Source organism: Mustela nivalis, assembly GCF_964662115.1.
Source record: "Mustela nivalis genome assembly, chromosome: 9".
Classification (NCBI taxonomy): Eukaryota; Metazoa; Chordata; class Mammalia; order Carnivora; family Mustelidae; genus Mustela; species Mustela nivalis.
In genome coordinates this window covers 22,178,093-22,204,059 of record NC_139028.1, presented here as the reverse complement: position 1 = coordinate 22,204,059, position 25,967 = coordinate 22,178,093, and the positions used below count along the sequence as shown (strand labels likewise).

The 25,967-nt window shown below is 60.3% G+C and overlaps 1 protein-coding gene across 47 annotated transcripts in view; it reads right to left on the bottom strand.

The window, feature by feature from the left end:
* Positions 1-25,967, bottom strand: part of PHLDB1 (pleckstrin homology like domain family B member 1) — a 45,203-nt gene that overhangs the window by 4,008 nt on the left and 15,228 nt on the right. For 6 of the 47 annotated variants that reach the window (XM_082683534.1, XM_082683529.1, XM_082683504.1 and 3 more), the window contains 19 exons: positions 23,608-24,956; positions 20,920-21,192; positions 20,360-20,500; positions 20,108-20,245; positions 17,388-17,516; positions 16,873-17,028; positions 13,179-13,289; positions 12,908-12,997; positions 12,211-12,354; positions 10,480-10,650; positions 9,934-10,074; positions 8,256-8,396; positions 7,999-8,101; positions 7,520-7,564; positions 6,644-6,938; positions 6,473-6,563; positions 4,731-4,877; positions 2,901-3,017; positions 2,537-2,639 (listed from right to left, as the gene is read on the bottom strand). In XM_082683534.1, coding sequence (XP_082539660.1) covers positions 2,537-2,639; positions 2,901-3,017; positions 4,731-4,877; positions 6,473-6,563; positions 6,644-6,938; positions 7,520-7,564; positions 7,999-8,101; positions 8,256-8,396; positions 9,934-10,074; positions 10,480-10,650; positions 12,211-12,354; positions 12,908-12,997; positions 13,179-13,289; positions 16,873-17,028; positions 17,388-17,516; positions 20,108-20,245; positions 20,360-20,500; positions 20,920-21,192; positions 23,608-24,956 — 3,885 coding nt within the window. The remainder of the gene's footprint in view (positions 1-2,536; positions 2,640-2,900; positions 3,018-4,730; positions 4,878-6,472; positions 6,564-6,643; positions 6,939-7,519; positions 7,565-7,998; positions 8,102-8,255; positions 8,397-9,933; positions 10,075-10,479; positions 10,651-12,210; positions 12,355-12,907; positions 12,998-13,178; positions 13,290-16,872; positions 17,029-17,387; positions 17,517-20,107; positions 20,246-20,359; positions 20,501-20,919; positions 21,193-23,607; positions 24,957-25,967) is intronic. The other 41 variants (XM_082683530.1, XM_082683515.1, XM_082683537.1 and 38 more) reach the window with 23 other exon arrangements.

Below are 25,967 nucleotides of genomic sequence, written 5' to 3'. Positions count from 1 at the left end.
GACCACAGCGGTGCCCGTTCACGTGCTCTCGCGGTCCCACAGCACGAATGTTCCACCACAGAACTTACCCTGCTGAGTCTCAGCCCTCCCCTGCCCATCACAAATCTGCCTCCTCCAATAGCAACAACCATGTGCCTAGCACACACAGCAGGGGCTCAGTGTTAAATCCTAGTGTTGAGTCCTAGGCACTGGCACCACCAGAAATCAGAGATCCTTCTCTTAAGAACTCTAGTGGGGTGGAAAGCACAGACGAACGGCCTTGTATTAGCTATGTGACCTTGAGCATGGCTAGGAACAGCAAGAACGCACCTACCCGTCAGAGGCAGTCACAAGCAGGAGGTGGCTGGTTCAGCGTCAGGCACCTGCCGTGGCCTCTGATCACAGGGCAGGCAGAGCCTGCATGAGGCAAGGGTCCTACAGAGCAGAGGGCAGGACCCCATTCCCGGTAAGGCGGGGTGAGGGAAGCCTCCACAGAGGTTGTATCTGATCTGGACCCCGTGGCAGAGACGGGTTCCACCAAGTCAGTGGGAGGAGGAGCCAGGCCAGACCACAAGCTCAAGGCAGGAGCAGCAAAGTCACACTCAGGGCCCTGATGAGGCCCCAGGCCTGTCTCTATCAGACACTTCTGCTTAAGACAAGGACGCAGCCCCACCCCCGCCCCAGGCCTGGCCATCCCTCCAACAGCGGCACCTTCCACCTCTTCCTTCACGGGAAGTCTCAGCTCTGCAGCCCCCGCTTCCTGACCACCCACCGCTCCTCATCTTGTGCAGTCTGGCTCCCGCCCTGGACACAGCTCCAGTCCCTGAATGGAGGGGCCTCTGGGTCCATGCTGTCCTTGGCCTTTCTGCAGTGTCCCTCATCGCTGCGGACACTCCCTGCCTGCAGATGTCTGCTCCTTCGGCTGGCTTCCCTCCCCATTTCCGCCCCTCATCAGGACGGAATCTTCCTTCATTTCAAAAACATTCAGGAAGGTCATGACTGCCCAGCACCAGCCCAGCACCTGGCCTGTGCCTTCCCACTTCTGCCCGACCCCTTTGCCAGTCCCTCCTCCTCCCCCTTCCCCAGGGCACAGCCCTTTCCCTCTCCTCTGCGCAGAAGTCCAACTGCCCCGGTTCAGTTTTAGCTCTGGCGCCTCAGCAGCTGTGAGACCTTGGGCAATTTACTTAACCTCTCTGAACCTATGTTCCGTATCTGTAAATGGGCGTAAAATAGTGCTTCCTGCACAAGACAGTGATGAAAAGTCAATGAGATGATGCAGGCAGAGGGCTTACAGTTCGCCAGCACTCAGCAGGTATGATCTGCTACAACTATTACTCCAGCACAGTCAACTTTAACCCTGACCTTTCTCCTAAACGGAGATGGCCCAGGGGCACTTCAACTTCAATATGCCTAAAATGGAGCTCTCCCTCCACCCCTACTGTCTCCCTCTATTGCCCACAAAGTCCCTTCCCAGCGCAGGTGGAAACATGGGGACACACGTGCCTCTGGCCTCTCCTGCCTCCCACACCCAGGGCCCAGGCAATCAGGGAAGGCTTCCTAGAGAGGGTGGCACTTGGTCAGGGACCAGGTTAGACCAGAGGCAGGCACTCTGGGCCCTGATGTCTCTGCCACCAGACACTTCAGCCCTCTCCTTCCAGACTCTGAACAGGACTGCTCTGCCCCGCTTTACAGCTGGGCAGAGCTGGGGGACTGGTTGAGCAGCCCCACTAGCAACCTGAGGACAGACCCCAGCCAGGGCACTTAATGCCCATGCAAGGCACAATTAAGCTTCACTTTATCCTCTGCCACCGTGGCCAGCAACATTCTAAAAATGCATGCCGTCCAACAAAGGAAACAATGACGCAGAGGGGAGCAGGGCCCCACCGGCCCACAAGGTACACGGACACATATTGGGCAAGAAAGGAAACTGGTTTTTGAGCCCCTGGGATGTGAGGACTTGTTGCCCCACAGCGCGGCCTGGCCTCTCCAGGCCAGTGTGCCACACGGCATCCTGCACTCAACATGGGAACCATCCAGACGGGAACCCCAAGGACCGGCAGCGACGCTGGAGGCAGTGTGGAGGGAGCAGAGAGAGCAGGAAGCTCCAAGGGGCCTGTCTGCAGGGCTGTCCCGATCGCTTCTGGCACCGCTCAGCTGCTCATCAGAGTCTCTGAGGGAACGTGCCCAGGGCAGAATCCACAGGACTCCACATGCCCACAGAGCCTGTGCGGCCCCTACAGCACACCCATCCTGCCCAGCCTTCCCAGTCTGGCCACTACCTGCCTCCCTGACAGCAGCTCCAGGGACAGCCACAGCCACCCCGCTCGTCACCAACGCCTCCAGCAGGGCCCAGAACTTACTCCGTGCTCGGTGATGTCGCCAAATACATGAACGACCAAGACTGAAGGGGAACCAAGTGCAGCCCGTGTGCTGTCAGCAGGGGGAGATCAGGCCCCGCTCAGACCCCCCAACCCCCCACTGGGAAGCCTAGTGAACACCAGCTGCCCTGGGGGCCAGCCCAAGGGTCTGGGCTCTGAGACATCTGACGGGAACTCACCCACGTAATAGGAAAGGGTGCGCTTGAGCCGGTCGAAGACAAACCAGCGCTTCTTCCACGATTTAATCTTGCCGCCCATCTTGACCAAGTAGCCGCGGCAGACCTGCCAAGGAGCAGGGGGGTGAAGAAGGACCCAGAGCGGAGCCCCTGGACCCTCTCCTCCCAGAACGGCACCATAAAAGCCGTCGCCTGTGCCTGGATTCTGGGGGGCTGCAGCCCCCACTGCTTCAGGCCAGCAAGCACGCCCCAGGACAGAGACCTCCAATGTTAGTGCAGGAACTGGGGCCACTATTTCAAGGGCCCAGGAGGTGCCCAGGCTACGGGGTCCCCTGCCCAGCACCCCGGGGCCCCACAGGCCACACACCTTGCTGCTGAGCACCACGTGCAGACAGGTGTCGACGCCGTGGCCCGAGGACTCGATGTGGGTCTTCAGGTCAAAGTCCTCCTTCCGGATCGGCAGGTAGCGGGTCAGGGGTCGTGCCTGGAAGCAGAGGGCAGCGTCAGCAGTCTTCTCTCTTCCCCGTGTCACTGCCCTGTCCAGGTCCCTTGGCTTCAGTCCCAAACCCTCACTGCTGCCATCACGCCTCCCACCCCCGGGGCTACCTCTCGGGTTTCACAGTGTTTATGACAAAAGCAGAGACCTAGCAGGCCTGCATCAAGGCAGCCCCGGCCTGGGCAAACTACTAAGCGACTCCATGCCTCAGTTTCCCCACCTAGGAGGAAGACACAGCTGTCCCTGCCTTCTCCCTGCCCCTCGTCTCCCTCCTGGGCTGAGCAGAATAAAGCAAGAGGCCTGAGGTGGGCACACTCTGGGAAAGAAAGCCCAACGAACCATCTGGCCTCGGACTTCTCATGGGACCTTGTTTGGATCACATGGCCTCTCTGGGCCTCCCTTTTCCTTAAAAGTTATACATAGATATTACTTAAAAGTAATACAAGGGCTTTGAACTAGATAATCATTAAGGTCTGTTCCATCTCGAAAATTCTGATAGCAGGGGCGTCTGGGTGGCTCAGTGGGTTAAGCCGCTGCCTTCGGCCCAGGTCATGATCTCAGGGTCCTGGGATCGAGCCCCACATCGGGCTCTCTGCTCAGCAGGGAGCCTGCTTCCCCCTCTCTGCCTGCCTCTCTGCCTACTTGTGATCTCTCTCTCAAATAAATAAATAAAATAAAATAAAAAATTCTGATACCAGCTAGACCCCTCAGTCCACTGGAATTTTTTTCCTACTCTTCCTCTACATTAGAAAGGCCAGAAAAAGAAACACCATAAATTATTTAGAGAAAAAACAAAATTCACAGCTTTCAGGAGGTGCTCCCGAAGACAGGCTGTCTGCACCCACTCCCACAGCAGACACGGCTGTCCCTGGAGCAATGTCTAAGCCCCACGGCAGGGGGCGAGGGGACACAGACATGAAGTGGCCACTGACTGAGGCCGGAAAGGGGAACTGGATGCCTGACAGAGATCCCAAGCATCAAGGGAGAACTGAAGAGTTTCTGATTATTTCATCTGTATTTTTTTGAGAGAGAGACAGGGAGTGTGAGGGGGCGGGAGCAGAAGGAGAGCCCCAAGCCAGCTCCACACCCAGCGCAGAGCCCGACATGGGGCTCGATCTCATGACCCCGAGATCATGACCTGAGCTGAAACTGAGAGACGCTTAACTGACGGAGCCACCCAGGCACCCCCTGGTTATTTCTTAATTCCCAAACCCAATCCAGGTGGCCTACCCCCTTAGAAGTCATGTTGTTGCCTCACAGGACGTCAGGGAGCTGTGGTCGCTGGTCACTGCTGGGGAAGATCCCACCGGACCCCTCACCCTGGAGCGGAGCTTGTAAGACCCAGCAGGAAGGACTAGCCTGTCTGAGTGCCACAGGCTCTCACAGTCGGGGTCCAGGATCTGAGACCAGAGACATCGCAGATCTCCCTACACAACCTAACTTCTCCTTCCGCCTTCAACCGTCCTACTCAAACCTTCTGCGTAAAGAAAAAGCTCAGGGATTCCTGTCCCAGAACGAATACAGCTCTCTCCCAGCTGCGGGCTGAATGAGTCTCAAACAGAATTCTGCTCATACGGAGCCAACAGCAATCTTTTCCGGAGGACAAGCTGCGTGACCCCGTAGGACCAGCCCGGGGCATCCCCAGCCCTCCACAGCCCCGCCCTCAAGCCAACCACCCAGTGCACCCCTTCGCCCACGCACCTGGGAAAACTGTTTCTCCCGCATCTTGACCTCCTTCTCCACCAGCTGCTGCCTCCTGGCGCTCTCGCTCTGCAGCCTCCGTTCCACCTGCTCACGCCGCCTCCGCTCCTCCTCGAGGGCCTGCCTCCGGAGCTCCATCTCCCGCTCCTGCCCCCAAAGCCAGGGGTCAGCGCCCACGGCTGCCCTCTCCCGCCCCTTCCGCCGCCGCCCCTCCTCAGGCTGGGGCAGAGGCTCAGGCAGCACCCACCTCAGGGGGCAGCCTGGCACCAGAGAGCATCACCCCCAAAACCCACCCTCTGCAGGCACCTTGCCAGTCAGGTTAAATGCTTTGATGTGAAACTTCCTGGCTTTGGGGGGTGTCTGGGTGGCTCAGTGGGTTAAAGCCTCCGCCTTCGGCTCAGGCCATGATTTCAGGGTCCTCTGCTCGGCGGGGAGCCTGCTTCCACCCCACCTCTCTGCCTGTTTGTCTGCCTACTTGTGATCTTTCTCTGTGTCAAATAAGTAAATAAACAAAATCTTTACCAAAAAAAAAAAAAAAGAAAGAAAGAAAGAAACCTCCTGGCTTCAGATTCGGATCTGCTGCCAGGATGAGCTCTGCAAGCCTGACAAAACCACTTAAACCCCCTCGTCCTCTGCTGTCTCATCTGTAAAATGGGGCCGAGCACACCTCCCAGAACATCTCCCAGGTATTAGAGTAACACTTAAATGAGATCATGTAGCTAAATGCCCATCACAGATGCCAGCAGCACGGAAGCGCCGGATAAACTGGGTTCATCACGCTTTACCTGAGCTCCTAGCACACACGCCGCCTGACTTTCCCTAATACTAGGTAGATTCCAAAGTCCCTCCCGAACCACTAAGGCCCTTTGAAAGCAAAATACAAACATTCCTAGTTGAACTTTGAACTTTCTGGGGAAAAAAGACACGAACTTACAGAAGCCATTCTTAAAAGGGTTTAAAAGTCATTAGAACAAATCCTCAAACACAGAGCCCGTCCGTGGCGTGTTGTGTCATTAACAGTGACGACCTTAGCACCATCCGCTCCTGGCTGCCATTTCTCCCCAGCCCCAAACTGACCAGAGTCTCCTTTCTCTCTGTGGGCCAAGCTGCTTCCATATGTGCCCTCCTTCAATGGGAGCACCACTGAGAGGCCTTCTTTTCTAGCTGGCCTAGCGGAGGCCTCCTGCCCCCAGCCCCACTCACCCCTCCAGAGACGCAGAGCGCCCAGCGGGTGAAGACAGAACAGCCTCTGCAGAGACCCCCACAACCCCCTTCCGCAGGCCTGGGCCCCTCAGCCTGGCTGTGCCTGGGACACCGCTCTGGTCCCACCTGTAGGCCTGTGGGCAGAAGCCACGGCCTCGCTCTGCCCCACCCCCACCCCCCTAACTCCCCCCAGACCCTCCACCAACACCCCTGCTCTGGCCTGGACACCTGCCTACTCTTCTAGTCCGACCCCTCAGGCCCCCATTCCCACCTTTCCTGCCCCTGGGGAGACCAGAATCAGTTCCCGTGGTGGCCAAAACACCCCCAAGCCAAACACACAGGGGCCAGAAGCCACTGTCCGGGACATGCCTGGCAGTGACCATGCTGCCACCCCTTGTCCTGAGAGCTGGGACACCTGCCATGTGGCCAGGCCTCCTCCACTTGAGGAACATGAACTTTTAAACCCTTTCTCCCTCAAAGGAAGGTCTCGAGGCGCTGGGGGCAGAGAAGCTGGGGTTGCCCGAGCGGGTCCTCCTCACCCTGGACTCCATGAGCCGGCTCTTCTCGGCGTGCGCCTCCTTCAGCATCTTCTCCATCTCCTCGATCTTGGCCACGTCCAGGCCGCTGGCACTGTGGGGAGAGGGAGAGTGGAGGCATCAGGAGGCCGGAGGTGGCTGGCAGAAGCGGGGCCGGCCCCCTGGGGCAGGTACCTGGACATGTTGTCGGGCGAGCAGGCTGAGTTGCCGCCCGTGGAGATGCTGGTCTCCATGCTGTCTGAGCTCTCCAGGCTCAGCGTGTCATAGGCGTGCTCGCCGTCCTCCCCGCGCTCCCGGCCGGCCGGCAGGTGGTGCAGGATGGAGTGGTGCATGAGTGGGGGGAAGCCGGAGGGGCCCGGCGGGAAGGGGGCCGCCCCGTGCAAGGCATCCCACTGGCACTGGGCCTCGGCCGCCGCCTTCTGCTTCAGCTCCGCCAGGCGCCGCCGCTGCTCCTCAATCACCTGCTGTCCTGCGGAGGGTGTGTGTGGGGGGGGGTCACAGCGGGCCCTCTGGGGGACACGGGCAGCATCACAGAGGGACGAGATGAGCCCAGCCCTCGGTCCCCACCAGCTTCCCTAAAGCCCCGCCAGCACTGCGGTCGCCTGCACAACTGGACACGGCCACGTCGTGTGGCTTCAGCGCTCCTTCTGCATCCTGGGCCCAGCGGGGCACAAACCCTGCCCGGGCGGTGCCTCCAGCTCACCATCATCACCTGGAGAGCAGGGCAGGACGCATGCACCACCCGCCTGCCAGGGAGGGGAGGGGGAGGGGGCGGCGAGGTCCGTGAGCAGGGTGTCCGTGCAGCACCCGCAGTGACGCACAAGCAAGAGCGACACCAGCAGCGAAGAAGAGGAGGCGAGGCAGAGCGCAGCTGAGGCGGGGGCCAGTCTGGCTCAAGGGGTGCGGCCAGCCAGACACCCCATCACGGCTCAGCCGGGGAGGCCACAGGGGGCCGGGACGGGGCAGCAAGGACCTGCGCGGGACACGTCATGCAGATGCCCAGGTGGGGCCGCCTGACCAAAGCAATGCCCCCAGTGACCACCGCTCTACCTGCTGGGCTGTCGGCTGGGGGGGGCTCGGCAGGAAGCGACTCGCCTGGTGTGGGGGCCCCGGGCAAAGGGTAGGGTAGAAAGACACAGAGGGGATGAGACGAGGGAGAGGCACAGACATGGGCTTTCAGAACAACCAAGATGCACACAGGCAACCAGGCCTCCTGGGTCCCCAGAGCTGGTATCTCAGAGAACCAGCTCTGGAGGCCATCAGGTACCCCACCCCCATCTCCAGACAGGGCAACGTCCACCCCAGCTCAGGCCGACAAGCATCTCCCTTCTTTGCTGAGCTCTCTGGAAGGACTGTACGGCCCCCAGCCCTCAGTCTCTTGATAAATGTCCAGGAAGCTCTTCAGATACTCAATCTAAACATTTCCTGCGCTTGGCTACAACTCCATTAAAGCAAAGAAACAGCATGGCAAGTGTGGTGTAGGGGGCGCGGGGCAGATATCCAGGGCCCCGGGGAAAGCAGCCACTCACCCTTCTGCTGCAGGGCAAGCTGGCGCTTGGTCTCGATGTCCTGCAGCGTGGCCGCCAGGTTGCGAGGAAGGCTGCCTGTCCCGTTCTGGGCGAGTAGAGCACTCTGAGGGTGAGGGAATGGAGCACTGGGACCCGGCTCTGGGAAGACCCCGCCTCCCAAAGCTTTCCTGGGTGGCCTTGACCTCTCCCCCATAGCACACCCTCCCTGTCCCTACCCCTGCCATGCCACACAAGGAGCCCACCCAATGTCCTCAGACCTTTGGAGAGGGGCTCCGGCCCAGGGTAGCCACGCTGAGCTGGGAGGAAGAGGAAGAAGAGCCAGAGGAAGAGGGGAGGGGGCCACTGCGGGTCCGGGGCAAGGGGCTGGTGGCCTCACCATCCATCTTAGAGCGGTAAACCTGGAGGGAAGAGATCCTGCCTGGTCAGCTCTGGCTTCCCTACCGGCTGCCAACCCCAGGTCACCTAGGCCAGGTCATCCAGGTCCTGCCCTGGCACCAGGACCCCCAGGCCATTTCCAGCAGACAACGGCATTGAACTCCTTGGGCCAGCCCAACTGACAGGTGGGACAGGGGGGACAGGGGTTATAGGCAGCCACCAATCCTTTTCCAGGCAGTTCCTCTCTGGGCCAATTCCCAGCCCCACCCCAGGTCTGAGAGAAGATCCTTGGGAGGAGGCATTCACATCTGTTGGGCAGGGCTATGCTGGAGACCAACAGCAGGTCAGGCTTCCTTCAGGTCCCGCCTGGCTGCTAGTAGGCTCTGTGACCTTGGGCTGTGTACCTCCCAGCTCTGGGCCCCCGCTTCCTTATCTGCAAAAGGAGGGAGCGGCACTAGCCAAAGGAACTGTCCAGCTCCCTCCCGCTGAATATGGGGCCTGGAGGCACGAACCCCGAGTCCCAGCACCAGCTCTGCCACTTCCTAGTCGTGGGGATGACTGACTTCTCTGAGCCCCAGTGTTGGCTCTGTAAAAGCAGAGAGTGAACTGCTGATGGTCACATGAATCAAAACACATACAAATCTCGGGGTTCCTGGGGGGCTCAGTGGGTTGAGCATCTGCCTTGGGCTCAGGTCATGATCCTGGGGTCCTGGGATCGAGTCCGCATTGGGCTCCCTGCTCAGTGGGGCGTCTGCTTCCCCCTCTAGCTGCTTCTCCCTCCACTCATGCTCTCTCTCTCAAATAAATAAAATCTTTAAAAAAACAAACTTCTAACCAGCTGGACATGAAGTACAGCTGCCCCACACACTAGAAGAATCCAACTCCTCCTAAAGGGACATGAAACTCGAGATGAGGCCACAAAGACAGAGTGCAGTGCTTGCACCCCAGGAGGGAATCTTGAGCGCTGGGTCCTGGGCACAACCACAGGTCAGCACCCTGACCCCTTTCCCCACCCACTGTCAGCAGCTGGCCACAGGCAGGCCCACGCCCTGCACAGAGATGCTGAGGAGGCCCGGGCACATCCTCGGGGCTGTCACTTCAGTCTCTGCCCCACCAGTACTGCCCCTGTCACCCATGGGGAGACCCGGAGAGCAAAATGCTGGCCACACTAGTTCCAGCTGCAAGAGGCCCAAAAGGGCGTCAGGCCCCCCAGACCGAGTGAGAGACTCCAGGCCTGAGGGCGGCCAGGGACAGAGCAAAGCCACGGTCCGTCCTAGCATGAGGCACCAGAGCCACCCCAACCTGACCGCTACTCCTGAAGGTCCTTCTGCTGGACTGGCAATCCTGTATCTCATCTGTGCACTAAGAGGCTGACCCTCCAGCTGCCCAAAGCGCCAGGACGGCTGCCCGTGAAGCGATGTCAGAGCCCAGAGGCCCCTTGCTGCCCTGACTTGACTGACCACCACCTCCCCACCCCATCTGAGGTGGCGCTGTGTGGCCGCTGGACCGGCAGGAGGTACCCAGAGCAGAGAGAAGCAGGGCTCGGAGAGAGGGGGTTACCTGCAGCTGCCGGGAAGCTTTGGCGGGCAGAGGCGGGGGAGAGGAGCGTGGGGAGGCTGCAGGGGGGCCGGTCCCCAGCCCGGCCATCAGCTCCTGGTACCACTGCTCTAAGTCTACAGCAGGGGGCAGCAGCTCCTCCATCTGGAGTGGGGCTCGGGGAGGGGCGTGGAGAACAGGAGAGGAGGGGAAGGGAGGGGAAGGTTGGAGAAGAGTAAAGGCAGGCCACAATGGGAGGGGGGACAGGAAGTTGAGGGAGAAGGGAAGGGAAGAAGGACAGCGTAAAGAGAAGGAGAAAAACAGTGAGAGAACAGTTGCTGTGAACTCGCCGAGGGCAAAGAGGAACAGTCAGGACACAACTCCCGGACCAGAGACTCGTGCTATGCCAGCCACGATGCCAGCTGGCCAGCGCCCACCGGCACGGAGCACTCCCGGGGGGCTGGCCTGGAGCTCAAAGCTGGGAAGCAGGGGTGGGACACAGACACACTCACACACACACAGCCACACCAGCAGCGCGCCGGGCATGGCAGGAACACACAGATCACCAACCTTGGGTGAAGGCGTGAGAGGAGCGGAGGAGGAAGAGGGCAGCACGGGAGGAAGGCAGGTGGCGGGAACCAGGTCCCGGGAGGCAGAGGCCCAGTAAGGCAGGCCTGGCGCAGGGGCTGTGGGCACGGGCGAGGAGCCCCACATCGCCTTTAGCTGCTCAAGCGTCACGTACTTGGGGGCAGGCCAGGATGCGGGAGGGAATACGAGAGGTTAATGGAACTGCGACCCGAGCGCCAGCCCTGCCCATGGGCAAGGGAAGGTAATCACAGGAAGCGCACAGCGGCAGAGGAGCTCCGAGCCCCGCAAGGCAAGTCCTCTCAGTTGGCCTGCCCTGCTTTGAGCCACCAGGAGCTGATGCTCCCGAGGCCCCCAGGAAGGGAGGGAACCACTCCCAACCCCCTTATGCCAGCGGCCCTTCTCCCTCACTGTTGAAGAGACCCTGTTGTCCCCCCAAGCCCCACCCAGGCCGGAGGCACCATCTGGGCACCCACGAGGAGGCACCGGTGGGCTCCCTCCGTGGCTGGTACCTCACTGTCAGGCAGGGGCTGGGCGAGCGCGCCGGGGGAGGCGGCAGAAGCATGGGGGTCCAAGCGGAAGCACAGCTGGAGAACCTCTGCCAGGCTCACATACTCCTAGGGGGCCCGGTGGGCAGGGGAGGGATGGGCAGAGAAGAGGTTAAAGGGTACAACCAGGTACCCGACACCCAAACTCCATGCCTTAGGGCCATCACTCCAGTCAATGCAAGATCCAGAGCAGGGGCAGGGAGCTCAGTGGCCCACTGTGCCTAGAGACAGCTGTGGCCGGGCGGGGGACCAGAAAAGGGCAGGGAGAATGGTCTGAAAGCTCTTCTTGATCTCTGCCTTTTGAAGCTGCCTGGGCATCCAGGCCCTGCCCCAGGCAGATGCTGAAGGCCCACCCCTGGGTTTGGTCTGGGCTGGGCACAGGAGAAGCCAAGAAGCCTTCCAAGAGTCCACTGAGGATCAGGACCCAGTCCCCAGAGAAGCCTTCTGTCTCTGACACCCTGGGCATCCCCCGTGGGGCACGCACACACACACAGCATGGGCACGGCCACCACTCCCGAGCATCTCCTCGCACATCTGCTGGCGCAGGAGCTGGAAGGGGAGGGATGGAGACACCACTAGGGGTGAGCTACATGGGCTCTGAGAGAGAGAGACCTTAGCAGGGAACAGCTCAAAGCCCGAGAAGAAACATGGGCTCAGTGCCCATGGATTAGTACTTGGAGAGATACTAGCACGTGAGCTTGTGGGGCGGGAGGTCAGGGCCTGGCACAGCCCCCGAGCAGATCCTCAGTTCCCGGGGCTCCTCTAGGTGCTGCAGGCGTGGCAGGCATCCAGAACGTACGCAGAGTGCACGGGAGCCTGAGCCTGCCCTACCCAGAGGGAGCTCCAGCCTGGCCTCGCTCCTGAGGGCAACTGTCCTCCAAGGGTCAGGGAAAAGGAAAATGAGCTGGGGGGTCCAGTGGGTTGTGAGAACTGCATGCAGAAGGCATGCAAATTAATATGCAAATCGGTGCTCTAGTTTTGCATGGGCTTCCCAGGCCCCCGCCACAAGAGTGGGATGGCACACTCGCTCAGACTCTCACAAGCTCTGGCCAGAGGGTAACGGCCACACGCCCTGCGGCCAGGCCCTTGGGAGAAGCTGTAGGCAGGAGCTCGGCAAGCAGGCAGGCAGGCAGTGGGCACAGCAGAGCAGGCAGTCAGCTGTGATTACCTCTTGTGCTCTGGGGCAGAGCTGAATGGAAGCAGGTGGGGTTAGGGGAACAGAGGAGGCCGCAGGCTCTGAAGACCCTGGGAAAGGGACCAGAGTCGCAGGCCCAGGCCCCATCTCTGGGGCCTTGGAGATGAGCAGTTCAGCCTACAGAGAGGGTACATAGTGAGGGACCTCTCCCCTCACACAGCCCAGCCACCCCGCCCCAGGCCTCGGTGGCTCGTGCAGGGAGGCGGGGAAAGAGCTTGGGAACTGGTACACCCCAAGCGTGCAAGGCCTCAGGAAAGAGTGGCTTAAGGGACGTCAGTGCCCACTTCTCGGCCAAGAGCCCAGCTCTAGACTGAAGCCCAAGGAGCGCCCAGCTCAGGCCCCCTAGAGTCCTGTGCTCCCCATCAAGGGGAGTCTGCCCAGCCCCCACCCTTACCAAACCTGCGGGCTGCCCAGCCTCCCCAGTCAGGCAGCCTGACTCCTCCAGGTGAATTTAATCCCCCAAACGGTAGTATCAGGAAGGTATCTGAAAAGCAGCAGCTGGTAGCCACAGAGGGTCAAATCCCAGACGTCAGGGCCACTCCCACTCAACCTCTCCAGTCTTCGAAAATGTCCCCATACTCAACCCCGGGGCGAAGGTGCCCCCCTGCGGCTCCAGAGCCTCCCAAGAGACCCACTGGGCCTGAAGCTAGGGCTGAGCCCAGCTCGTTACCTCTTTGAGAGTGGACGTGGTCTTCGGGAAGGGCCTGCCTCCTGTGAGCGAGTGGTATCTCCCCTCCAATACAGTCAGTCTTTCCTTCTCCTGCAAACCCCAATGGGCAGAGTCAGCATGGGGTGGGTGGGCACGGCGAGGAGGGAGGGGGAAGGCCAAGGAAGGGGGTCCCACGTGGCTCGCAAAGTGCCCCCCCGCGGCCCCTCCACACCCGTCCCCCACCATCTACCCCAGCCCTGACCCCCCCACCCCGCCACCCTGACCGGGATACCTTCTGCAGCAGCTGCAGGGAGGCGTTCTTTTCCCGCGCCAGGCGCTCGGACTCCTGCACGGCCTGGGCCCGGATCTGGCCCGCCTGGTTGTCCAGGACTGCCAGACGCTCCTGGAGGACAGGGGAGTGGTCGGTCGGGCCTGGGCGACAACAGGGTTGAGCCCACGGGGAGACCCATGGCTTGGGTGGAGGGCACCAACCAGTTAGTTCTTCCCCTCGGCTTCAACTCACCCCGGGAAAAACTGGCAACTACAGTCAACTCCTCCCCTCAGCCCTGCCTCAACTAGCACCACCTGTGCCATCAGGCTCGCCCACTAGAAGCCGAGTCCCCTGATGCCCCTGCCCCGCCGTCAACAAGTCCAGAACCCAGGGCATACTGGAGTTCTCCACCTGCCCCCACGCCCACCGCCACCCCCCAAGTCAGCTGCCTTCCCAGCTGGGACCTCTTCACCAGCCTCCTGCTCCCACTCTCTTGACTGTCTGGTGCACCCCTCTCCCCCCCTCCCACAGCCACAAACACCTTCTTAAAATGGCTTTGGAGCTTTGTTTTTGTTTGCTTCTCTAAATTTTCTAATGCTTCTAAAAATATATACGTATTACTTGAATTTTTTTTTTCTTAAACCCACACATAAGGTTAGGTCACTCCTCTCCCCCAAATCTTTTGAGTGACTCCTCATTACTCACAGGCCAGAGCAGTGACTCCAAAGCCGGCATTTGGGGGCTCCCAGAACGGGACCTACACTCTTCAGCCCCCGAGACCCCCAGCCTGGCTGTGGGGTACAGTAAGCTGTGCAGCCGCATGCTCTCAGGCCTTCCTAACACCGTCCCCCTCAGTGCGGCAGAGCAACCCCGACTTTCCACCGCTCAGAGCTCGCTTAGCTTCGAAGGCCAGCTGAACGCTACCTTCTCTCCCAACACCTTCCTCAAACACCACTCAATTTCTCCGCTCCTCCCGCTGTGCTCAGATGACTCTATAGCGCCCTCTGCCTCATACTACTGGTACTTGTCAACACGTGTCTCCATCACCACCCCGCCCCCTGCTGTCTGATCCAAGGGCAGGGTCACTGTCCCCATATCCCCAGCAGGGCTTAGGCCAGTGCCTGACTCAACAACCAGGTGCTAAAAGGAAACAAAAAGAGAATAACATGAGAGAGAAGGATGGGGGTGGAAAAAAACGGGCTGGGTTAATCCCAGGAGGGCTTCCTGAAAGAAGTGGCCTTAAACCAACACCATTAAGAATTAAAACCTCAGGGTGCCTGGGTGGCTCAGTGAGTTAAGGCCTCTGCCTTGGGCTCAGGTCATGATCCCAGAGTCCTAGGATCGAGCCCCGCGTCGGGCTCTCTGCTCAGCGGGGAGCCTGATTCCTCCTCTATCTCTCTGCCTGCCTCTCTGCCTACTTGTGATTTCTCTGTCAAATAAATAATTTAAATCTTTAAAAAAAATTTTTTTTAATTAAAAAAATAAAAAGTTAAAACCTGAAAAACCTGAACGAGGAGGGAAGGTAGAAGGGAGCTGCCCCAGAACTGAGGTCAGCCCAGGGGGTAATCTCCACAGCAAGATCTGTTGTTTACTGAGAAACTGTTAGTACCCAAGAACTCTGCATTTTGTTACCTCATCTAATCCTCTTTTGAGGCAGGTTCCTTTACACCCATCTTACAATTAAGAACACTGACATACGGGGGCTGCCTGGGTGGCTCAGTGTGTTAAGCCTCTGCCTTCAGCTCAGGTCATGATCTCGGGGTCCTGGGATCAAGTCCCGCATTGGGCTCCCTGCTAGGCAGGGAGCCTGCTTCCTCCTCCCTCTCTCTCTCTCTCTCTCTCTCTCTCTCCCTCTCTGCCTACTTGTGATCTCTCTCTGTCAAATAAAATCTTAAAAAAAAAAAAAAAAAAAGAACACTGACATAGGGGCACCTGAGTGGCTCAGATGGTTAAGCATCTGACTTCGGGTCAGGTCATGATCTCAGGGTCCTGGGATCGAGCCCCGCCTCGGGCTCTCTGTTCAGTGGGGAGCCTGCTTCCTCCTTCTCGCTCTACCCCTCCCCCCACTTGTGCATACACGTGCCCACACTCTCTCAAATGAATAAATAAAATATCTAAAAAAAAAAAAAAAAAAGAACACTGGTATATTTAGGAGCTAATGAGTGCTAGAGCTGGGATGAGACCGAATCTGTCGGGACTCCAAAACCAGTTCTCTGAACTACCATTCTGCCTCACAGCAGAGATGACAGGGGAGCACTGGACGCCAGGACAGACGGAGTCTGGCATGGGTGGGACACTGGGAGCTGAGGGAGGAGGGAGGCTGAGCAGGTCAAGAGAAGGCAAAGGGAAGAATGTGACCCCCCAAGTCTCAGTGGCTGAGCTTGGTTCCCAGAAGCCAACATGAGCACGGGGAGGAGAGAACAGGGGTCCAGTTCCACTGACCCCTCCCAAAGTCCCTGGAGCTTACACCCACCAGGACCTCAAAGGGATGGGATGAGCTGATGTAGGGCTCTCTGCTGCATCCTCTCCGAAGGGAAAAGGAAGAGGCTGGGGGAGGGCCAGCCCCTGACCCCAGGGCAGTACAGCGTAAGGAAGAGAGATTTCCAGGCCAGGCAGGTCTGGGGTCCGATGCTGACTCTGAAGCTTATAAGCTGAGGTGTGGGGCAGACATGGGGCTTCTTGGAGCCCTTGTTTCCTTGTCTATGAAACGAGGATAAGAGCCCTGGCCTGTGAGACCATCGTGAGGTTGGCATAAGCTAACCCAAGAAAGCCTCCTGGCACACACCCTCATGTCGGGAAATGCTCACTTCCTTCCTTCCTTCCATCTGTCTTGCATCCAGAAGCAGTTGCATTTGGAAGGCAGAGAAACTCAGGGAGAGGGGCAAGGGATCTGGGCGCAGGGGGAGGTCCAGAAGCTCCCCACATACCACCAGGCTCAGGCTAGCCCTCAAGACGCCAGCCTCCCCTGATCTCCCTGCCCTCACCTCCCGCCCACTCACTTCAGCTGTCTCAGCCGCAGGCATGTGAGCTGCCAACCATCCTCCCTATTCTCCTCCCTGATTTAACAGCTTCCTCCTCCCAAATGTATTACACACACACACACACACACACACACACCCCTGCCCCATCGCCCTGTTCTGGTCTGGCTGAGAGCAGGAGCAGAGGATCACTGCCTCTGGAGCTCCAGAACCCGTGAGGACACCATCCACAATCCCCTTGCTTTCTGGCTCAGCAGAGCTAAGGCTGAGCCATAGCTGGAACCTAGGGGATAGGCTTCCTAAAACTCCTGGCTGGGTCAGTGTCCAGATCCCAGGTCCTTGTATGTTTCCCAGCACGCCCACCAGACAGAGAGACCTGCAAGGGCAGCAGCAAGCCTACCCCAGCCTCCTCCTCCCCCGTCTGAACCTCTCATTTCTCTGCCCAACCAGGGCCAGCTCTGAGTGGGAGCCCCGTCCAGTCTCCACTGGGAGCCCACGGTCGCTGACAGCTGCTGCTGCCCACCCTGCCCGCCACCCTCAGAGCCCATGCTGTCCCCACATACTGTCCTGCTGCATTCTCTCCACAGCCTGTTGTTTTGCAGAGAGGGAAACTGAGGCTCAGAAAGGTAAAGTTAGCTTTTATAGGGGATCATCAGCTGGGATCCAGTTCGTTGGCCTCCAACCCCCCAACCTGGCCCTAAGGTGTCCCTCCCTCCAGAGGAAGGAGCGGGACACACCTTCCTCTTGGTGATGCTGCGGAGGAGCTCGGCCTGGCTCCTGAGCAGCCCCTGGCCTGCCAGCTCCCGCTCCTCCTCCACTCGGCTCTCCCGCTCCAGCTGCTGGAACTCCAAGTCCTCGAACAGCTTTGTCTCCGTCTCTAGGGCCTCGGCCTCCTTGAACAACAGTGACAGAGGGGGTCAGGTGGTGCACAGGATACGGCTCCGGGCCTGGAAGTCCAGGCCACAGAGGTGGGAGCTCTGAGGGCTGGCCCCAGGGAAATCAGGGAAGGGACCTGACCCCCCCCAACCCCCTTTCCTCTGCTTGGCTCTGCCCCTTGCCGGGGGCCTCAGCGCCTGGAGTAGCAGAAAGGAGAGAAGCACTCCCCCCATCCTGCCCTGTCCCCTCCAGGCCACAGCACCGACCCTGGTGTCCGGCAGGTACTGCAGGGCCCAGGTGGTCCCGTCCCACTGCTCTCCTCTCTTCTGGGTGGGTGGCCCTCGGGGGCCAGGGAAGGGGGGCTGGTGAAACTGACCCTTCTCAGCTGCTCCTGTAACTGTTCCCGCACTGACTCGGGGCAGTTATCGACCTGCGTCTGGAGCTCGGCGTAGAGCGCCTGGCGGGCCTCCAGGTGCCTCCGTCCCGCGGCCAGCTCCGCCCTCTCCTGGTCGGCGGGAGGGGGGGGGAGGGCGGGCACAGGGGAGAAACAGAACACACACTCCTCAACTCCGGCCCGCGGGCTGTGCGGCCGTGGGGGGTGGGGGGTGCGGCCGGGGCAGGAAGAGAGAGCCAGCAGGGAGGGGGTGGGGGAGCAGGAAGAAGCCAAGGAGGAGCAGAGGAGGGTAAGCCAGAGGAGAGAGGAAGAGAGGGAGGGAAGGTGCGTGGAAGAGGTGATGAGCGGGAGAGGCCAGGAGCTGCCGTGGGAGACGGGACACTCGCAGGTGCACGGGCCGCGTGAGACAGCCAGAAGAGCGGGTCTCAGGCAGAAATTTTGGTCTCTTGGAGTCCCCTGGACTAGAAACTGTTTGGGGGGGGTCCGAAGGAAAGCCCTCTGTTTTCTCTCCAAACCCGTCACAAACACCCAGCCTCGGGCTGCTGTTTCTCCCCCTGCCGCCGCCTGGAGACCAAAATTTCACCCTGGGGCAAAGGGTAGAGCTGGTGAGGGTTAAATCGTGACTCGCAGCGGGAGATGTTAAAGCTTGGGGCAGTGCAGGGCAGTGGGGACCCCAGCCCAACTCCCTGGGCCTCCCTCCCCCCTGCCCAAGGTGGATGTGGGGGGCTGGGGCACTGCAGGCTGAACTCCAGCGGGATGAGGGTTGCAATTAGTTCGGCCGTTGCCATGGCAACAGGAGCCCCAGGAGTGGGTACAGAGAGGAGGTACATAGCTCTGTCTGGGGCGAGATGACACCTCTGAGGGCGGGAAGGGGGACGAGGGGTGGATCTGGTGAGTCACCCCTCCGAAGGACAGGCAGAGGAGAAACTATGATTACTGATTCCAAAACCAGAGTGGGGCCATGGGCTGGGGAGGAAAGCCGAGTGAACCCTCGAGTGAACTACCTCCTCCCCTGCCCCCCCCACCACCTCAAATAACTGGGTCCAGGAAGAAGGCAAAGTCCTAGACTCCAGTCGATGCCAGATCAGTGAGACATAAAGTTAGGCAGCTTCCCCCGGAAATGCTGAGCTTACATGAAGTAAGTCCCTCTGTGGGATCCTGCCCCGCCCTCCCAACCCAGCCACCCTCCCACCCCCCATCTAGGGAGAGGAGGACCCAATCAGCCCAGTTCCTGGGGTCCAAGCAATTCCCCTTCCTTGGACTCAGCCTTTACAACACCCTATGTTCCAGATGGATCAGGGGTGGGAGAAGGGGAGAGGCCTACCCGTTCCTACCCTCTGGCTGGCGTATTTCAATTTGGGAAACCCCAGAGGGGGAAGCTAGGAAGGGCAGCCATGGTGTGGCACAGGGAACCTGTCCAAGCCCTCCACGGGCCACGTCACCCCAGCTGCACCTCCAGACCCTCGGCTGCTCCGGAAGGAAGAGAGGGAAGGGAGGCAGATGGCTGGCGGATAGCCAGCTTTTTCCCTGTTGTGTAGGAAACCACCCACAGTCTATGGAGGCAGTGCCCAGGGGCTCTTCCAAAGGGGGGCGCTCTTCAGGCTGAGGAGCTCTCAGCCAGGCATTTCCCCCAAGCTCTACCCCTCCTCCCAATGCACCACCAAGTCAAGTTGAGCTGTGCCCCTGTCCATTCCTTTCTGATCAAAACCCTGGAGTCCCACACCAAGAAAGGAAGGAGGCAGAATTAGGTGGGGAGAGGTCAAGGGCACAGCGGTGCCCCTGGAGTTAGTACAAAAGCAGGCGTGGCTCAGCCCTGCCTGGGTGGCACCGGCAGTTAGGGGCATGCGGAGAACCCAGGACAGTGATTAGAGGGGGCGTTAGTGCAGGCCCGATTGGTAAGCATGGAGTTAATTTTGGCACAGAATTTGGGAGTGTGGTTTTGGGGGCCAGAACCAAAGCTCCAAAAAAAAAGGAGGGGGGAGGGGGCGGTGTCAAAGAATTTTTAAGACTCTCAAAACTGGGATAGGAGGAAGATGCTCTCAAAAAATTCAAAAGGAAAATTAATTCTTGGAAAAAATACTGTCCAGTCCAGAAAGAGGTGGCCCCTCTCCACACTCGAGCTTCTGGCATGTGGTTGAGCATCTGGGGCCCGGCGGCAGGGCCGCTGTGGGACGGAGCGCCCCCTGCAGGCTGGCACGGACTCTGACGGGGCAGGGGCGGGAGCCGGGACCACCTGGGACGGGAGGCTGCCGTTCCTGAAGGCTCTGGGGAAGCAGAGATGTGAGGGCCATCTCCCAGAGATCACATCCTGAGCACCCAAGGCATGCCCGGAGGGAAACGTTCTTTTGATGGAGGGACCCCATCCCGAACCACTTCCCAGCACCAGCCCCTCAGGCTGTGCTCACTGCCCCAGAAGTGGCTTTGGCACTGCCTAGAAGGGCCATGAAGAACCGCGAATGGCAGGCGCCCAGAGGTAGCACAGAGACCCAGACAGAGGAGATCCCAGACCCCAGCCCAGCCCCTGACAGTGCCCTTCAAGCTGGTACCTTCCACAGAAGACAAGGTCCCCTGCCCCAGGCGACACAGGCACCACCAGGTCTGCAGGATGGCTGATGAGGGAAGGGGTAGGAGGCCTAGAGGAGGCACTGCCCCGCTCCCAGGCCGCCGGGAGCCAGCGCCGGGCCAGGCCAGCTGTGCATTACCTTGTCCCTCTCCTTCTGGATGCCGGTCTCCAACGTCACCAACTTCTCCTGCAACTGGTCCATTGCTTTCTGCTCCTTCTGCAGCAGTGCTCGCTCAGCCTCCCTCTCCCCCTGCAGCAGTGCTCGCTCCATTTCAGCCTGGGTGCGACACGGAGGTCCCCGGCAAGGCCCGTCAGGGCGGGTGATCTCAGGCCGCTCCGGAGGCCTTCATGCTGTGCAGGGAGGAGCGAGGCCCGGGCCCTCCTGGCTCACCTCTCGGGCCGACTCCTGCAGCTGCTGCTCCAGCTCCTTCACGCGGACCTTGAGCTGCTCCACACGCCCCAGCACCTGGGCCCGCTCCTCTTCCAGGGCCAGCACCTCTCCTTGGAGCTTCGTGCCAGGGGCATCTTCATGCTGGCGGGGAGGGAGGCCATCAGCTGTGGAAGCGTGGAGCTTCCCCCATCAGACTCCGGGAATGGAGCCCCATTCCTCAGGGCTCTTGGAAGGGGTAGCTAGACTGAGAAAGGAAGCCAATTCCCCTCCCTGCAAGGGAAGCCACACCCGCTCAGGTCAAGGCATCGGAGGTTCACCACTGAGGGCCAGGCCTGGAGGACGCCCCAAGGAAAGGCATCAGAAAGCATCTCTGTAGCCTGGGAAATGCACCAGGACGGCCTCACTTCTACACTCTCCTACCTAGTCTCTTCCCAAACCTGCCCCTTCGGTTACCTCCCCCACACTGAGCCTTGGCCTCCACCATGGAGGCCTCCTCTGCCCCCCACTGCCCCCCAGTGGGTCGGACCCAGCCCCTCTCACCAGGTGCCCCTCCGCCCCACCTCCTGCTGGGTGCTCTCCGTGCTGCTACACTCCTCCTTGAGGTTCTCCTCATCCGAGCGCTCCACACACTCCCACAGGCGCTGGGTGGCCCCTCCAGGCTCCTCGGCGTTCCTCCCAGTGGCCCCTGAAAGGCCTCGGGAGGGCCTCCGGCCTGCCAGCGCCAACGCTGCAGTGGCTTCCCCAATGCTGGGCAGCTCCCCAGCCTCAGGCCCCCCGTCGGCCCGGCTGTACTCAGCACACAGGTTCAGGATGGTCTCCAGGCGCTGGCGTTCCTGGGGACGGTGCACAGAGCAGGGCATGAGAGGGAGGGAAGGAGGGAGGTCGGGTCCTCGTGGAGCTGCAGCCAGGCTCAGCGAGCCATCAGAAGAGAGAACTAGGACCTAGGTTCTAGGGGCTCAGAAGGAAGTCAAGAGAGCCCCAAACCCAAGGCTGGAAGAAGCAAAGGTAAGGAGGGTGTCCCAGGAGCAGGCAGGAGGAACCAGGCCACTGTGCCACCTGCCCACGTGGCTGGCCCCTCCCATCTTCCTGTTTCCTTTCCCTCTTCCTTCTGTTCCGAGGGGGCTTCCTTGGGGACACGCAGCAACCCAAGCCAGGGAGCAGGCTAAGGACCACAAGGAGATGCTGACAGACACGCAGGTGCTCGGGCTGACTTGGATCCACAGCCGTCTACACACACAAAGGTACACAGACCCCCCACACACACACACCAGTCCTGACCCACAAGGACACAACACGTGCGTGCTCTGTGCATACACTCAGGCAGGTCCACACAGACACCAGCCCTGGCATGCACGGACGCACACCGGCACACACTCACGCCGATAAACACAGTCTAGCATGCAGACAGGTGGGCACGGACCTAGACAGGGTGGGAAAACAGGCCCACAGGCAGCTGGGGAGCTCAGGTTCCCGCAATGCTGCGCTCAGCCTTTGTACAGCAGGCCGAACAGACCTGGGACACGGTCCTCCTCCTGCCCACCCCAGCCATAAGGCACTCAGGCAGCCCCCCCACGTCTCACCAGCCAGGTGAGTTGCTGCCCGCCCTTGAGCACCCAGGCCCAGCCATGAGCGCTCCGAGTGCCTGCCACCATCCACCCCCACCCCACAAACAGCCCCAGCCGGATACCTCTCAGGGGCCCATGGGGTCAAGGAGGGACCGTGCAATCACGCTCACGATCTGTGGCTCCCTCTCTCATCCACAGCACCAGAGTCGTGAAGCTCCACCCCCTCCAGGTGCCCACGGTCCTGCAGGGGACCTCAACCTCAGGGGTCTCTCACTGCACAGTGTGGCCAGGACCCCAGACACGTACCCAGCTTCTCTCCTGCTGCCTCCTCAGGTCCATGTCAAAAACAAAACCAGGAACAGAGGCTCAGCACCCTGGGAAGCTGGGCCAGTGCCCCGCCCCTGCCCCAGGACCCAGATAAGCAGCTGGCTGGAGGTGGGAAGGGCCGAGCAGGCGGCCTCCAAGATTTAAAGTGGCAGGTGGGACAGGTCAGGGCTAGCGATGAGGTGTGCCCTGCTGCCTGGGCGTGGGGAGGCTGGGGCCCTCACTCTGCCTTCCCAGATTCACTGCTCCCATTCCAGGCTGAGCCCCCAGGGCGGTCCAAGCACGCTCCTCCTGGCCAAGGCAACAACAGTGAAGACGAGATAGAGCGCCAGAAAACACTGGGATCCAGCCTCATTGCTCTCCTCTCTCCCCAGACAGGACACAAACACACTGGCCGGCGCCCTCACCTCACCCAAAGCGGTCCCAACCTCTTCTGAAAAGCCCTCCAGACAAACCTCATTTCTGGTTCTCCTCCTCAAACCAATCTCACGGTCGCTGGGCCCCCCAGCAACCCCGTGCTGCTCACAATCTATTCTCCTGTCCGCGTGTAGAGCCCCCATGAGCTCCCTGCGCTACCCACTATCCGGGGAATCCTGGCCCCCACCCAGCTCAGATGCGGCCTCCAGGACAGCTGCCCAGAGCCACACCCGGCCCCCAAATACAGCCACATGCGCGCGCACGCCAATGCACACAATCACAGTCGCACAGGCCTGGGGCCGCCCTTCCCTGCCACCCACCTTCCCAGATGATCCTGCCTGGGCCATGGTGAGCAGCTCCCACCCATTTGGAAAAAAAAAAAAAAAAAAAAACAGAAGAAGAAAGAAAGAAGGAAATTTTCTCAAGAAAAAGGGGCTTTAAAAAAAAAAAAAAGCAAAAATAAAAAAAACAAAAACAAAAAAACAAGCCTTGGAAATACAGGAGATTGCAATTCCTGCTCTGCCAGAACTTGCTGTGTGACCTTGGACACACCTATTCCCCTCTCTGGGCCTCAGCCTTGTCATCACTAAGATCGGCTTCTCAGACTGAGAGGTGCAAGGCCTCATCAGAAATATGGTGCGTTTTCCTATAGCTTTGTCATAGGTCAATAACACAAAATTCAATTTATACATTAAAACAAATGCTGTGTTATCAAAGAAGCAAAATTAACAAGAACTTAAAATAAAGACTTTGAGACTGCAAGCAAAGTTCTTCAGGGCACCAGACCCTGGAGCTACAGGTCACTAAGGTGCCCCCTGGAAGCAGAAAAGCGGGAGAAGCCCAGGCCCTTCCAAGCACCCTCCCCCACCCGGCCAGCTGGCCTGCCCGCGCCCTGGCAGAGACTCCGCTGTGGACAGTGGTGCCTCCACGGCATCCGCTCACCAGCCTCTCCATCTCCTGCTCCCAGAGCCGTTCTTGGCGCTGGCGCCGGTGGTACTCCAGGAGGTCGTCCTCATTGTCACTGATCTCTGTGATGCTATTTTTCCGCTCCCGAGTGACAGGCACCCGCAAGTCCCCACTGGACAGCTTCCTCTGGGCGCGGGGGCTCTGGCGGGGCGAAGCCCCTGTCAGAGAGCCCAGACTGTAGGCTGGGCTCAGCCTGCCGCTGAAGCTGCCCTTGCGGGGTGCCAGGGACTCCCCAAGCGTGGGTGAGGGGCTCCGTGTCCTCCGGCCCCGAGCCCCCAGGGTCAGTGAGAAGTCCTCCGGCGAGGCCCCGTGGGCGGCCCAGCGCCGGGGCCGGGGGCTGTCTGCTACTTCTCGGGGGAGCTTGGGATCTGGAGCCGTCCTGGTGGGCATGGGGGAGAGTACCCGTCGGGACAGAGAGGGGCTCAGCGGAGGGAGCTCTCGCATACTGTCTAGGCCGCGCCGGCCCAGGCGGGGACTCTCGGGAGGCTGCAGGGTGCGGGTGGCTGACCCGTCGGAAAAGGTTCGGCCCACCAGCTGGCGCGAGGGGCTGGTCGTCAACACCCGCTCGGTGCCCGGCAGCTCACGGAAAGGGCTGGGAGGGCGGTCCTGGAGTGTGCCAATCTTGTTTCGGGGAGCAGGGACTGGAGGCTGGAACTTGGGGCTGCCAGGAATGCTGGTGGGTTGGCTTCGGGCACCGGAAGCTGGGTACTCACTCAGGCTGATGGCCACCACGGGCAGCTGTCCTCCCAGCCGGGGGCTCTCGGTGGCTCTGCGGGCCTCCGCCAAGACAGTGGCTGCAGGGCTATCTGTCAGCAGACCTCGGAGGCCAGGACTCGGAGGCCTCTCATGACCCCCCTTCCTGCCCAACCGGGGGCTCTCAGAGGCACGGGCACCACTCGGCCGGGACTGTGGGGGCTGCAGGGCCAGATGGTAGCTGGAGGAACGCGCGGGAACCAGCGGGGGCATGGAAGGTGCAGGCTCCTGCCCGCTGGGTGAGTGGCTGGCACAGCTTCCACTGCTGGCCGGTGAGGAGAGTGGAGAGAAGGCTGGAGAGGTGTTCTCATAGCTGGAGCCCACAGACATGGCACCAGGGCTGGTTGGGGGGGACAGCAAGTAGCGCCCACCATTAGCCATGGGCGACAGCGGGGAAGTCGCGGCAGGCTTCTTGCCAGCAGCTCCAGGCTCCTCTAGCACCAGTGAATCCATGATCTCTTGCAGGTCCTTCTCAATAGAGCTCACCAGCGAACTGTGGCTGGCACAGGCGGAGGGTCCCCGGGTTGCAGGCTGTGCGGCGTGGTTCCCATTCACCAGGCTTTCGGACTCTGCTGTGAGAAATGCAAAGATGCCTCAGACCCTCGTCTTCAACTCTGGGGAGCTACAGGTGCACAAGAATGCGGGCGCTCTCCGACCTTCTCCTAGCAGGGGCCAGAGGAGCCAGGTGATCTGGGTGCTTCTCTGCCCCTGACCTGCTGGGCAGCCTTAGATCACCTGCCCTAAGTTTCCCTCTCTATAGAGGAAGGGGATGGGGGCTGTTCTGCCGGCTCCGACGTTTCCTGACTCACGGCAGGGTTGCTAACAATGCTGGGCACTCCTAGGGCTGCTGGTGGTGGGCTCACCCCGAGAGGAGGGTCCTCCCTGCCTTGGCTTCCCCAGCCTCCCAACCCTCTCCTTCAGGAAGGGCAGGCGGACATTCTGTAAAGGGGCTGGGGGCATGCTGTGGAGCTGGCCAGAAGTCGGGGGTGGGGGGATCCAGTCTAATAGGACAGGAGGGCCTCCCAGCTCAGCAGCGGAACCCAGGGAAAAACACAAACCCAACCTTCAGTGCTGGGCAGGAGGCGTGCCCCACACCCCTCTGTGCAGTCGGAGGGGAAGCCAGGCTGGCCTGCAGATCAGTGCCTCCAATTATCAGCCCATTAAGCCACGCCAGCAGGAGCCTGCCTTTGCCCCGCCCCAGGCCTCGCCAACCAACCAGAAGCCCCTGGAACCGCTGCCTGGAAAGTGGGAGTGGCAGGACGAGGCGAGGGTGAGAGCCCGGTAAAGCCAGCCACGGTGTGGGCTGGGAACCCAGGCTCCCAAGGGGCTCACCGGACAGCCACAGGTGACACAGGTGGACACCCGTCCCATTACCACACTGACACTTGCCATCCCACAGCCCTCTGAATGCCCGTGCAGAGTTTTGGGAGCTGGGCTCACTGGCGGCCTCCTGGTCTCCACCCAGCCCCACCCCCAAGGCAGCTGGGTTCAGGGGCGCTGGTCCCCTGCAACAGGCACCAAGTCTCCTCTGAGCTTTGGCAATTTACACACCATCTGCAGCCGGTCCGCTGGGCAATCAGCTG